The sequence below is a fragment of the Lycium barbarum genome, chromosome 3, assembly GCF_019175385.1.
Source record: "Lycium barbarum isolate Lr01 chromosome 3, ASM1917538v2, whole genome shotgun sequence".
Taxonomy (NCBI): domain Eukaryota; kingdom Viridiplantae; phylum Streptophyta; class Magnoliopsida; order Solanales; family Solanaceae; genus Lycium; species Lycium barbarum.
The window spans coordinates 19,435,401-19,449,927 of NC_083339.1; the positions used below are offsets into that span (position 1 = coordinate 19,435,401).

At 35.1% G+C, this 14,527-nt stretch overlaps 1 protein-coding gene across 1 annotated transcript; it reads right to left on the bottom strand.

The window, feature by feature from the left end:
* Positions 1 to 1,073: 1,073 nt before the first annotated feature.
* Positions 1,074 to 6,538, bottom strand: LOC132630656 (mitochondrial uncoupling protein 1). The gene is made up of 9 exons (XM_060346212.1): positions 6,184 to 6,538; positions 4,514 to 4,732; positions 4,350 to 4,428; positions 4,059 to 4,192; positions 3,296 to 3,394; positions 3,058 to 3,162; positions 2,073 to 2,147; positions 1,664 to 1,750; positions 1,074 to 1,423 (listed from the first exon to the last, which is right to left on the bottom strand). Exons 1-9 carry the CDS (start codon positions 6,268 to 6,270, stop codon positions 1,388 to 1,390), a joined length of 921 nt encoding a protein of 306 aa, XP_060202195.1. The 5' UTR covers positions 6,271 to 6,538; the 3' UTR covers positions 1,074 to 1,387.
* Between the last annotated feature and the right edge of the window lie 7,989 nt (positions 6,539 to 14,527).

Sequence of the window (14,527 nt, forward strand, 5' to 3'; positions counted from 1 at the left end):
AATTTTATCAATTTTTATTTTCACAATTTTCACAACTATTATTTTATATTTTATTTTCAAAACGAGGACAAAGTAATCTTTTTTCCATGTAATCATTGACATGTTATTTTTGGAGTACAGTGCCCCTTCAAAAATTTCAGGGAATCACTTGTATCTTGATAACAGAAAACTCTTCTTTTATACATTTCAAGACGCATGAAAATTACAGAACATAGAATTGAAGATTATATGTCGACACATCACACAGTTCTTTTGAATTATCTTTAAATTACAATACGTATGATAACTAGTACACCATTCTTACGTGGCTAGTAACTTTTTAGGTACACTGAGTCATTGACATTAACTACATCGAAAGTGCAGCATTGCTAGGTAACTCATATATGATCAATTTTCAAGAAAGTTAGCCTCTTCCCTTTTTTATTTTTATTTTTTAAATTACACTAATTCCCTCTTTGGCAAGTCACTTTAGATACAAGACGGAATCAGCAAAAATCACTCACACAATTGTTCCAGGTAAGAGAGCAATTGGGGAGGAGGGGATGCACATCAACCTTTTCCAAATAATCTTTTCAAAATGCAAGTAACTTGAAATACCTTCAGTTAAAACTCAACAAGGAACCACCAAGTTGAATAATTAGGAGCCCGTCACCCTTATCCAGAGATGATGGGTTTGAGACCAATACATCCATGATTAAGGATGTGTTCGGTATGAAGGAAAATATTTTCCAGATAAACAAGTAGTTTTTATGCTTATTTCTTCTGTTCGGTACATACACAAAAAACATTAGCCTAAAAGCACTTGTATATATACTAGACAAACACTATGAGAGGTGGTGGTGGAGGTAGGGGTGGGAGCGGTGGGGATGGGGATGGGGATGGGGATGGGGATGGATGCTACGGGAATTGGGGTGAAGATGAGGTGTATTGGAAGATTAGCAAAATCATTTTCCTCATTTTTAAGGAACTTGTTCTCCGAGAGAAAATGTTTTCCAAAAACTTTGGCCAAACGAACATTGGAAAATTCTCCATACCTGAACACACCTAAAAGCCAATAAAAAAGGAAAGGAAAATTCAACAAGAACATACAGCTCAAGCTCTTTCTTCAATGTTTACTGTTGGAGTCAATTTCCATAAATCCGCAGGGGCAAATAAAATCCCCAAGCAACCAAAAAGGAAAGAAAGTACAGTATGTTGCAGTCTAAGAATAGTAGGAGGCCCCTTTAAAGGAGAAGTCTAAATGCTTCTGAGCTGGTTTCTCACAGTTTCTATGGGTTCTCCAATGGAGCAGAATTATTCATGAAAAATGAAAAAAGGGGAATATTGAAAAATATCTTTGTTGATTCCATCTTCTAATGGTTGCTTAATGATCCATCCCTCTTTAACATCAAGATGATTCTAATTTTTTGACAAACTTTTTGGCCTGCCAAAAAATAAGAAACAGAGGGTAAGCCACTATTCTTTAGGAATTTGTCAAAAGTATAATGGAACATAAAGTGTTGCCAAGTGAACAGTTAAAACATGAAGCCATTGGAAATTGCAAAATACTCTTACTGAAGCATTAACATGTGCTATTCTGGAATGCAAATCTGGTACACATTTTTATCAACAATTATGAAATGGAAAAGAACTTGCTTCGTAGGAATAGGGTTCCATTCATTACCTGCTCCAATGTCAGAAACATAATGACATTCCACGATCCCAAGCGTCCAAAATTTGGGATAAAGCCTTTGTAGAAAGCTAAAGGTCCCTGCAAACGTTAAGGCCACAAAGCAATGTCATTAGGCATAAAGGTCGCTGTTGGCAAGGCACTGAAAACTACACAAGCAAAAAGCTAATAGCAGTACATTTTGTGATAAAAGGGATCTGATTTTAGTAATATAAAACTATCTTGAGAGAAATGAAAGGTTATTGTTTTTATTTTAGGTAGAGTTCTTCATTTTGCAAGAAGCCAAGATCTGTTAGTTTTTTTTTAAAAAAAAAAAAAAAAAAAAAAAAAAAGAGGAAAATTTATGTCAGCAAAATGGCTGGATTCTTCAATAACCAATAGAAAGGAAAGATGGTGAACTCACGTCATTCTTCAATGTTTTGACAAAACAATCAAGAGTACTTTTGTATGCGGAATCTCCCATCATCCTTGACTTTACCTGCATCCACAGTTTACCATGTCAGTGGTTTACAATGTATATACAAGAATAATAAACAAAATTAATCTAATAGAAGTTTACGAAGTCTACCGATATTGTGCCTTTAAAGGGATGAAATTTGAAGACATATTAGAAGGGTGATCTAAAAGATTATAGTATTGAGTATAAGTTGCGTATCACCAAAATATAAGAAGCATTTTGGTGGTAGGTGAACTGATTAAGCATGCGGATTTATAAAAAATTGATATTACCATCATACTCGACCAAGTAATAGGATATCAGTATTGTTTATCTCAATTGTGCCATGTTTGATTCCAGAAAGAGGAAGGGAAGAGTGAAGAAAAGAAAAACCAACTGGCTACCTCCCTCTATCTGTATTTTCTTACGATTATTTGGTATGGTTTGAAGAGAAGTAAAAAGAGACATGCTTAAAAAGAGACATGCTTCCACCCAGTGTTGGACGGATTAGGCCTCTTTTTTACTTGCGATACTCTTTTAATTACAATTACATCCCCTTGAAACTCCAATGTTACTTCTATTTCTCTAATCCCTCTTCCATTTACCACAACCAAACTAAGTTTATTATTGTTCAAGCACTGCAAGCCTCGAAAATAGCATATATAGTAAAGAAAATTCATGAGAAGAGGACTTCAGGTTCACAAGATGAAGGCATTTTACTAATAGGCTGGATATTGGCTTTGATAATTCCTTTCATGAAAAAGAAGACTATATGCGTATCTTTTGCCTATTTGGCCAAGAAGATAATTCTATTTGGGTAAGAAGATCTAATATATTAACAAACAAATTCCTGAGCAATGGGTATCCATCAGAAAGGACTAAAAAGAAAGCAATTTGTTTTGATAAGTTTAAAAGGAAAGCAATTTCAAAGAATAAGGAACATAGAAGATACCACATCAACAGGGGACCCTATGCAAACTGCAAAAAATCCAGCTCCAAGCCCTGCGATCAAATGAGTAACAACATTGTCTGTGAACCCAGGAATCCTGAGAACGGCCTGCACGAAAAGAAAAAAAAATTAAGAGCGAAAAGTCAAAAGAATGACAACGTAAACATCCAGATCCAAGAAAACACCACATTAGACGGTCAGGAAAAATGAGGCGGTACTATGAAATTTATGGTTTCTCTACCTCCTTCACTTGATCATAACTGGCTAATTCAGCTGCATTGATGATGGCATTCCGCCCAATATTGGGTCCAAGACCAGTCCACAGAGCTCGAACTCCTTCCTAATATCAAGATGTGGTAGAAACAAAATGCGAATAGGTTAAGATAAGAGTTAAAATAGGAGTCTCTTTTTTAGGGAAAACCATGACTCAACAATGAGTTGCCTCAAATTTTCACTAGTGAAGCCTGTTCAATATTCGTTATTTTGCAAATGCTCCAGTAAGCTGTCAGCCTTGGGGATTCGATTAAATTTAAATGAAATCGAAATTCTCATAATTTCCCAAGCATGTATAACATTTCCTGAAGAATGGCAAATAAACCGAGAAGAAAAGTACCACCCTTCTTCTCCGAGAAGGATAAACAAATACACCATATTTAGATGGAGAAAGAGAGAATCGAACAGAGAATCAGTTACCAAAGAACAGTCAAACAAAAGAATCTATAGGAAATGTTAGTCTTCAATTCTTGGGACATAATAGTTTTTAATTGTTACATCCTAAAGGCACATATTTTTGCAGCTTGTGTGCCAACCTGATTGGTAGAGATTGTGGGACTTTGAATAGCAACAAGAATGAAATTGTTTAAGTAGTATACGATTCCAATGCAAGGGGCACTAACTTCCAAGTCATGATTCAAAGGGGGAACTAACTTCCAAGTCATGATTCAAAGAAGGCGTGCACAATTTTCACAATTGATTAAATAACTGAGCTGGATAAGATATGTAACCTGTTTCACTATTGTTGAGTAAGCATTTAGAGCTCCAGAGTAACGCCTTGGCACACCTGCTGGCAATTTTCCTTCAGCTTGAAGACGTACTTTAACTAGATCTGTAGGATTTGCAACTGTAATGGCCAATGCACCTATGTGATAAAGAATCACCAAATTACTTTATAATATATTGAAAGACAAACAGTAAAAAGACCAATACAAGGAAAAACAGAAAGTATGTTATTGAAAATCCAAACACTGAACTTCAGCAAAGTGATAATAAATGCAAAACATCTAAAAGGCACTCACCAGTTGTAAGTGCAGCAAGAATTTTCTTTGACAACGGCACATCTCCGACATGATCTTTGCCAACATATAAGTTTTTAACCTGCTTCCCAAGCAAACAGTCCATAAAAGGTACAAAAACCTTAAAATAAACTTGCAGCAGTTGTACGATAGAAACGACAACTTACAGGTTCATACATCCCAATACGAAGACCTCCATATATACATTGACGATGTAACCCAGGTACGATACCCTTCCATAGTGAAGCTGCTCCTTCTTCCTTTGCAATAGTGCCAACAGTACCTAACAATCCCCTATATTTAGGTAAAGCTATTCCATCCCCTGCGACAGCCTTCTTTTGAAGCTGAAGCCTAACTTTAGCAGTATCCAATGGTAAAGTACACGCCTGCAGAACAGAATATGAAGCAAACAAGATTAACAGGAACAGTAGCATGGCATACACATTTCGAAAACAATGTACATCATACGAGCTGGATGACCAAATATATGGCAACAAAACTTAATAAACCTTATTTCCAACAGAATTAAGCAATACATGGTTCCTTGAAAACCACTTACATGATCAAGGCCTACTTTTCTTGGAAGAATTTTTAAGGCAGCAACGAAACATGGTATAAACTACTTTGATAGCTTCATAAAAAACAAAAAAACTGATTCCCTCCAAAATTAAGCAAGACATGGTTACTCGATAAGTACTTACATGATCAAGGCCAATAATTTTTCATAATTGATTTTATTAAAACAACGACCATGAGTATAAATTTCTTTTGTACCATCACAACCGTGTTTAAAGATCATCTAACGTTCCCTTTTCCTTTTTAACAGGTGCTATACTAAGGTGATTAATCTCTTAAATGAAGACAGATGAAATCAAGCACAGTATGCTAACCAGAATATACTTAATCCAGACATATCTATACTTGTTTAGAAAAAACTGCAATTAGGAAATTAAAATAAAACACAAATTGACTATCAAAGCAACCCAGTAAAGGATTTAACAGTAAATTATAGGGTGTTTTTTGTATGGAGGAAAATATTTTCCAATATTCCCATGTTTGGTTGGTCAAAAAATTTCTTTAGGAAAGCAAGTTCCTTAAAAATGAGGAACAGTAAAACAAGTTCCATAAGTGACATTCCAAGTTCATTGTTTCCTCGTCACCCACCCAACGCCCCTTACCCCCACCCGTTGACCATCCCACAAATTGGATTTCTTAATTAAATAATGAGAACTAGCCAATTTATCTTTTGCCAATCATTTTTCTTTTATCATCGTAATATCTTTCCACCCCCGCCACCCCCACTCCCCACCCCATCCCACATCCGTAGTGTTTCACTAGATAACATATAAATGCTCTTGGGATAATACTCTTTTGCTGACTTACCAAACACTAGAAAATAAGTAAGAAACCACTTATTTTCCAAGAAAACAATTTCCTTCACACCCAAACTCTGAGAAACTTAACAGCTCAATGGGATCATTCATAGAAAGGCAACCCCCCACCCCAAAAAATGAGAAAGGAAAAAAAAAACAACCCATGCATCAAAATGTTTGCAACAGATATAACACTGATTCAAGAAAGGGAAGTAGCCCAAAAAGAGAAGAGGAATAAAGAAATAAAAAAGGAATTTTGATTCAATAGTAAAGGGTTTAATATTGGATTTTTGAGCTAAGAAACTAAACAGCTCAATGGGGATCATTCATACAAAAGCAATCCCCCACCCCACAACCTCAAAAATGAGAATTAGAAGCATAAAAAATCTTCACAACAGATATAACAGTGATTGAAGTAAGCCAAAAACATAAAGCAAAATTGAAGAAAGATTTGGAGATTATACCTCAGCGAAACAAGCAGCAAAGGCGCTAGCAGCGAAAGTACCGGCGAATGAAATGTCCGATTTGCCCCCGCCGTGATCTCCCCCCATTTGAGTGTAAGTTTGACAAACCAAAAAACTAAAAGGAGATTTTGGCAAGAGCCAAATACATACAGAGAGAGAGAAATGGGCAATGTAACAAAATGGGGGGGGGGGGGGGGGGGTTAAATAAATGGGCCTCTGACTATGAGGATCGGATTTTGCAGAGGGAATCTCGGGAAAAGCGAAACGATGGTTTTCCTTACGCAACGGCCATTCTTGTCATTTACTACTATCTCATTGGGTGGCTCTTTCTCTGTCAGCACTAGTCTCTTTTTCTTTTCTGGTGTTTACCTCATTAACAAGAAAAGTTTTGCCTCCTCAATTTGAGTTTATTATTATATGGTTTAATTCAAAAGTCTAATATATGTGAGTTTCTTTTAGCTTAATACATCGACAAATCCTTTAAATTTGCTGACAAATTTCATTTAGATACTCAGATTAAAACTTGTAACGGACGCTTGAGAATACGTGAAAAAAATGTGTTCAATTATATCTTTAGTAATAAAGAAGTAGTTCTTTCTAATAATATTAAATTCTTAAAAAAATATTTAATAAATAGTTATAATTGTATTTATAGTATTTTTTTTAGAGATAATGATAAAAAAAACATAGCTGAATTATATATTTTTGTGAGTTTACCTACGTAAACTATAAGGGGTCGTTTGGTTTAAGGTATAAGCTGGGTTATCCCAGCACTAATTTTTATACCATGTTTGGTATAAGGTATAAATTAGTGCTGGGATAAATTTATACCTTGTACCAAACATGGTATAAAAATTAGTGCTGGGATAACCCAGCTTATACCTTCTTAACCCACTTATACTGGGATTATTTTATATCATCTTTTAGATGGTATAAAATAATCCCAATAAATGGGATAAATTAGTCCCGAAATTATAATCCCGGGACTAATGAGTCCTTAAACCAAACGACCCCTAACTATTTATTCGGGTGTGTTTCCATCATTCACTCTATTTTTTTTTTTCAGTGAGAGAAGTAAAAGGACAGTCAAAATTGAATGGAGGGACTATGAGTCTGTTTGGATGGGCTTATTTTAAGCAGCTTATAAGTTGTTTTCAGCTTATAAGTTGCTTTAGATAAGCTAAGTTAAACGGGCACAATTAATTTTTTGAGCTTATTTTAAGTATAAAATGGCTTTAAGCTAGCTAACCAAACACTCAAAAAAAATTGAAAACAGCTTATAAGCCAATTCAAACGGGCTCTATGTGAGTTTCATTTTATTATTTTTTTATTACATAGCCTGCTCAGAAAATTAAAGTAGGCGAAGTTTAAATTGTTACTCATGACTTAATCATTAGGTCATCCTAATGGAAGTACAGTCGATTTCAAATATTGATGATGAAAAAGATATATAAAAATAATTTAATATAAATCTCCTTAGTAAATATTAAAGACTCATATAGGCTAAAAATGCTGTAATTGAATCTTAGTTACTTGATTAAAATACCGACTAATAAATATAAAAAAAAAGTGATTTTTAGTTTTAGTTTTTGAAGAGGGGAAAGGCAGGGGCGGATGCACAGCCAACCGAGGGTGTTCACCCGAACATCCTCGGCAAAAATTTACAGTGTATATATGGGGTAGATTTTTGTGTTTATGTATATATATTAACTTTTGAACACCCTCAATAAATGTAAAAGGTTAGCTCAAGTGGTTTAGGGTATTCAAAATTGTCTCTAGTGTTACAGGTTCAATTCCCATCAACAACATTATTTTTTATATTTAGCTTTTGTTATTTTTTTCGAACCTCCTGAGTTAAAATATTGGATCCGCCACTGGAAAGGGGAAACCCAAGTTAAGAAAATGATAAAAGTGTGAAATTTGGACGTGTAATATGTAAGATAAAAGCTTCTCAGAATGCTCAGCTAACATAACTGCATAATAATAATAATAATAATAATAATAATAATAATAATAAAAGCAATATATTTGCACTACATCAAAATCATCCACTCATCCATGTGCTTTTGACCTAATTATTTTATTAATTGTTAGACTTTAGCACTTTATAGATAATCATGATTCGCTGGAGCTTGCACATATGCTGATTAGATCCTCATCATAAACGTTAATCTTTCCTCTTGAATATACGGCTTGTCACACCACCGAAGGTTGTAATGTAATGGACAGAATTTACGTGTCTTCAATCACATGTGATTTTTGACTCACAAACCGTGTAGGGCCCATTCAGAGGGAAGCGCTCCCTACCAAGCATTTTTTCATACACAAGACTCGAACCCGAGATCTCTAGTTAATGGAGGAGCAGCCCCATCCGTTGTACCACATCCTTTGGTGGTGACATAGGAGCAAATCTACTACTAGTACTAGAAAGCGTTTGGACATGCGATTTGAAACCATGGTTTGAAATCAGTGTTTGGAATTTGGACATGCGAGTTCATCTCATGGTTTCAAATCATAGATGAAATCTCAAATCATCCAAAAAGACATGATTTGGAGTTTCAAACCATGTCCAAATGACACCTAATAAATAGTACCTTTTAAAGTATATACCCCTATCTGCATTTATGTTTTAACATGAAACCCAAAATGTAAGAAAATGGGTGTGTTCGGTATGGAGGAAAATGTTTTCCAAGGAAAATATTTTCCTGAAAAATGTTTTCCTAGAAAATAAGCATGTTCGTTTGAGTAGTGCAAAATAAGTGAATTTTTTACTTATTTTCTCATGTTCGTTCGGTTGATAGAAAACGTTTTCCGGAAAATACTCATCCAAGCCTCACCAACTCCAACCCAACCCCATACCCCCACCCCACTCCCACCCACCCACCTACGGCCCCACCCCTCCCCTCCCTCCAAAAAAAATTCTTTTGATTTTTTATTTTTTGCACCCCCACCCCCAACCCTCACCAACTCCAACCCAACCCCATACTCCCCCACCCCACCCACAGCCCACTCCCACCCACCCACCCCTACGCCCCCCCACCCCCTCCCCTACCCCCTTCTATCTTTTATTTTATTTTTATTTTTTGCACCCTCCACCCCCAACCACTCCCATAACCCATACACCACCCCCTTCCCCCTACCCTACCCCCACCCACCCACCCTCCCCCACAACATTTTTTTTTTGAAGTTTTTAATTTTTTTTCTGAATTTTCGACACGACCACATCCCCCATCACCCCTCTTGCGTGGAACCCATACCACACCAACACCCCTCCCTCCAACCCCAACAATGTTTTTTGAAATTTTTTATTGTCTTCTGCGGGTTTCTACACCCCCAGGCACCCCCTACCCAAAAAAAATAATCTTTTCACCACCCACCAAATGTCAAAACTTTTTTTCCAAAAATATTATTTTAGGTGGGGGTAGGGGTGCGGGGGTGGGTAGGGTGCTGGGTGCAAAAAAAAAGTCAAAACCTTTTTTTTCAAAAAAAATATTTTTTTTGGGGGGGGGGGGGGGGGGGGGGGGGGTTGGGCATGGGGGCGGGGGTGGGTAGGGTGCTGCTTGAGGTGGGGGTGCAAAAAAAAAAGTCAAAACCTTATTTTCAAAAAAATAATTGTTTTGTGGGGGTGCGGGGTAGGGTGCAAAAAAAAAAGTCAAAACCTTTTTTTTCAAAAAAAATATTTTTTTTGGGGGGGGGGGGGGGGTGGGGTAGGGTGCTGCTTGGGGTGGGGGTGCAAAAAAAAAAAAGACAAAACCTTTTTTTCAAAAAAACAAAATTGTTTTGGGGGGGGAGGGCAGGGGGTAGGGTGCGCGAGGGATGGTGGAGGGGTGGGTGGTGGGTGGGGTGGGGTAGTGGGGTGGGTGGGGGTTGGGAGTGGTTGGGGTTGGGTTGGGTGGTGGTAGGGTGGTTCGTGGAATGAATTTGTGAACTTGTTTTCCCTATTTTTATTAGGGAAGTTATTTTCCCCAATTTTGAGGAAAATGTTTTCCAAAATTTTTTACCAAACGAACATGAGAAAATTGGAAAACATTTTCTGGAAAATGTTTTCCCCCATACCGAACACACCCTATATCCTACTCCTCGTACTTTGGTTGGAATAATAGTTATACTGGTAATATAATGTAGATATTATTTATGCAGTAAATAATAAATAAAAAATTATGTCGTGATTAACAGTATAAGAATTGTTAAATGACGTTCGGTTAAAAGTACGCATAATTGTATGTTAATATCCTCACATGTTATCGTGTTATTAATTACTAGTGTATTTGTCCGCGCGAACATAGAAAAAATATTCTTACAAATTAAATACAAAATTATATGTTTAATGAAAACACATGAAAAATACAAAAACAATGGCGTACATAATTAAAATAGAGGTATAAACATTAATTCACAACATTTAATCTAACATAACTGTTTCTATTAAGAAAATAAAATTTTACATAACTGCATAAAAAGTAGAATTAACATGCTACTAAGCATAATGATTGTAAATCTACTGAGAAGTACGAAGAAAATATGGAGGAAAAAAGGAGAATAAGAACATAACGCGTGTTTGTTAGTTCAAACCTCTCTCTGAGAGCATCGGCTCGATACAAAAGAAAAAACAAATCAAAATCCAAGAAGAATTACAACCTCAATAAAGAAAATTACATGCCGATTAACTAAAAAAAATAAAGGCACTCTATAAAAGTTGTCCTGCTACTCTCACTAATGACTAAAACAACAATTTTAAAGCCTATCAAAGTTTCTTGAAAATTCACATGATTTCTAAACACATAAAGGTATCGAATAGAATGTTTTTTCTGAGCGCATAAGCCTAAAACATAAATAAAATATACCATAAAAAACACAAAAAGGTTACAACCCCGTAAGCATAAGCATATGAAAATTACCTAGCGATTAAGCAAATAAAAAAAATACATGCTTACAATAATGATAATAATCCTACTCTTAATAATGAATAAAGCTACTACACTAATGCCTACAAAAAATTAAACTTCCTCACTATGTTCTAATACATAAAAGCATTAAATTAGGGTCGCTCATGTTCATCTGCCACTGATTTACTTTTTGGGTTTTTCAGCGTGCAAAAATTACTTATAGTCTTTCTTTAGGTTGGTTTATATCAAGAAAGTTTTTTTTTATTAATAATCTGATCTCTGCTTTATCCGATGAGTGTATATTCTTGAAATACCAAATATTTGTGTCAAAATCAAATTGAAAATAAAATAGAAACTCTTTTCCCTTGAATTTGAACAATAGTTGATACCCTGAGATAAATCTAACTTCATGTTATGACAGTCACGCCATGCAGAAGTCTCACGAACATCACCGTATGAATCAACTCTCAATATTCAAAAATTATTGAGCAGAAAAAAAAGACATAAGTGATCCGCTGACTCTTATATCACATTACAATTTAATGCATAAATGATAAATCACATTAAAAAAGATAATTTGAGAGATCGAGCATCAAAACTTTTCATATATTTTTGTGCTTAAAGATTAAAAGAATTACCCTGAAAAATCTAAAAAAAGTTAGGAATATACAAAATCAATAATATAAGCTACCTTTTTAGTGATAAATTCTTCTTTTCATGATCTGTTTTGTGCTTCACTTTTGTGCTCCATGATAACTTTATCCTGCAAAATATAAAATCTTATTTCACACTTTAAATATAGATATGTTTTTCACTCAATTTCTGGTGAATATCAGCTGAAGATTTCTTGTGAAATTTGGGAAAAGCTTAACGGCAGCAGGTCAAAGTACTACAGCTAATGTTGTTGTTCTTTGTCTACCATAATGTGTGGGCTGCTCTTTCTATTTTCCTCTTCCTTTAGTAGCAGTTACCGTGTCAATGAGTGTAACTGTTAGGGAAACTATAGAACAACTGGCATTCTTTCTTCTTTCATTTCCTTTAACGCTTATACATTAATTGAGTACTGAATGCAGCAACCCACGTCCATTCTTTTTTCATTTCCTTAAATATTTGGACATTAATTGAGGAATGAATGTAGCACTTCTCAAACCATTTAAAATAAGATAAATAGGAAAAATAGGAAGAAAATATCAAAAAAAAAGGAGGTAAAAGATAAATAGGAATGATGTTCGTAGAGAGGTGTCACATCACCTTATTTATGCCTAGTTTTATATTATATATAGATTATAGTGTGCACTGTGATGTTTTGGGCTTAAATATGTTTATATCATGTAGGAACTAATAGAATTAGTAGCCGTTTGGCCATAAAAATTATTCACTTTTTTCCAGAAATTTTTTTCACTTCTTTTACTTTTAGGCGTTTGACCATAAATATTCGGAATACAACTCCGGAGTTGTATTCCGGAATACCAAAAACAAGAAAAACTTGTTTTTAAAAAAAAAAATCACTTTTTTCACTTTTTTATACTACATTTCACCAAAAACCACAATTTCCAAAACTATGGCCAAACACAACTCCAACTCCAACTCCAACTTTAAAAATTCCAAAAAAAAGTAAATTTATTTTTGGTATTTATGGCCAAACAGAGCCTTAGATGAAATGGAGCTTCAAAGTTTGAGTAGACATCCAAAAAATTAATCGGAGTCGAGTTCGGGGTTCGAGAATCAAGCGCACATGGAAAGAATTCAAAAAAAAGTATAAGATCGAAAAATCCACTAGCACGGCGTGCCAAGTGTCGCAACTCGCAAGGCACAACGCACCAAGTTAAATATGGGGGAATTTTGGCTTGAGTTGAGAAAAATGAACAATTGGAAAACTGGCACTGCTGACGTGCCCGGCGCCCCGCTTGGAAAATCAAAATCAATTCTTGGAAAATCACTTGAATTAGTAATTTGTAATAGTTTGATTTAGTCAATAGTTAGTAATAAGTCCTCGTAGGAACTATTCTGTTTATCAATTAACTATTCTGTTTATCAATTTATTATTTGTCAACCACGCGCGCCTTTGAACTCAACTGTACACAATGATTAACAATGAATGGATTATTATACAAACATTATTACTTACTTTTAGAGCATTTTATCTGTAAATACTTTAATTTTTGTATTGCTAAATATACTTAATCTTATCCTACATTTTATCCCACTTAAATACCAAATGCGGCATAAATTACATTAGGATTATTTGTTCTAATTCCCCGAACCAAACGTAACATATTTATGCACACTTTATGTTGCACTAGTTTTTCGATCCTTCCAACTAAACATCCCTAATTTCTTGGTCCACTCTTTACCTAGGACAAGTGTGTGTGTGGTGTTGGGGGGAGACTGGGGGGGGGGGGGGGGGTGGAGTTGTGCTAGAAAGTGATACAACTGAGAAGAAATTACCACAATTTTATGTTTCTACCGGAATTTTGACCTTAATCTCTCATGTTTAGCATTATAATTTCATCAATCCCTAAATTCACACCAGTGCAAGTTTAATCATTATATAACGTATAACGCATTCATATCTCAGTTAACAATAACTGGAAAACCACTAGAAGGTAGAGGAACAAAACAAGACAGATGGTCCCAAGTTAGTTAGAAATTATTGAGATGTAAATAAAAACAAGAAATAAAATCAGTAACTAAAAATTAGGTGGAAAAATTTAAAAGTTCATCAAGAGGGCATTTCAGGAAGTGCCAATATAATGTCAAAGAGAGATTCATTTCATCGTGTATCACTTAGAAATTGAGAGTTATGTAGCTAAGAAACTCCTGTAGAATAAACCTGAAGCTAATATTGAGCAAGCCTAGAAACAAGATACTGTATGCTAACACTAAGGGGAAGTCTACAAACAATTTCTTCTTCCATTACAGCAAACGATCGATAGGTCACACCAATGAATGCTGATTTAATCATTTAGACATAGAACACACTGAAATCTCAATTAAAATGAGTTAAGAGTGTTAGACAACATACGTAAAGGAAAAAGGAAGAGATTTGTCTCCCTTGGTTAAAAGCTATTGAAATGTAAAATAAAGGAAATAAAATCAGTAACAAAAATATTGAAGAAATTGCAAGCTTTGGCCTTAAAATGGGCTGGTCTTTAATGTTTGCCCTTCAAATGAGTTGGTCTTCAATTTTTGACCTTCAAAATCGAACTTATGCCTAGCGGGTTAATGGAGCATAAGTTCTTTTAGGGATGCAACATAACTTATGGAATATTATAGCGTAAATAGAACTTATGTTCCGCGAGAAAATTGTTTGTGTAGAGGAACAAAAATTAAAGACCAGCACCAAATAGGGACAAAGGGCAAATGACCCAAAAATATTAGGTGGAATATATAAAGATTCATCGAAGAATTAACTGAAGGTGATTAAAAAGTCTTCCAATTACCAAAGGTGACGTGTG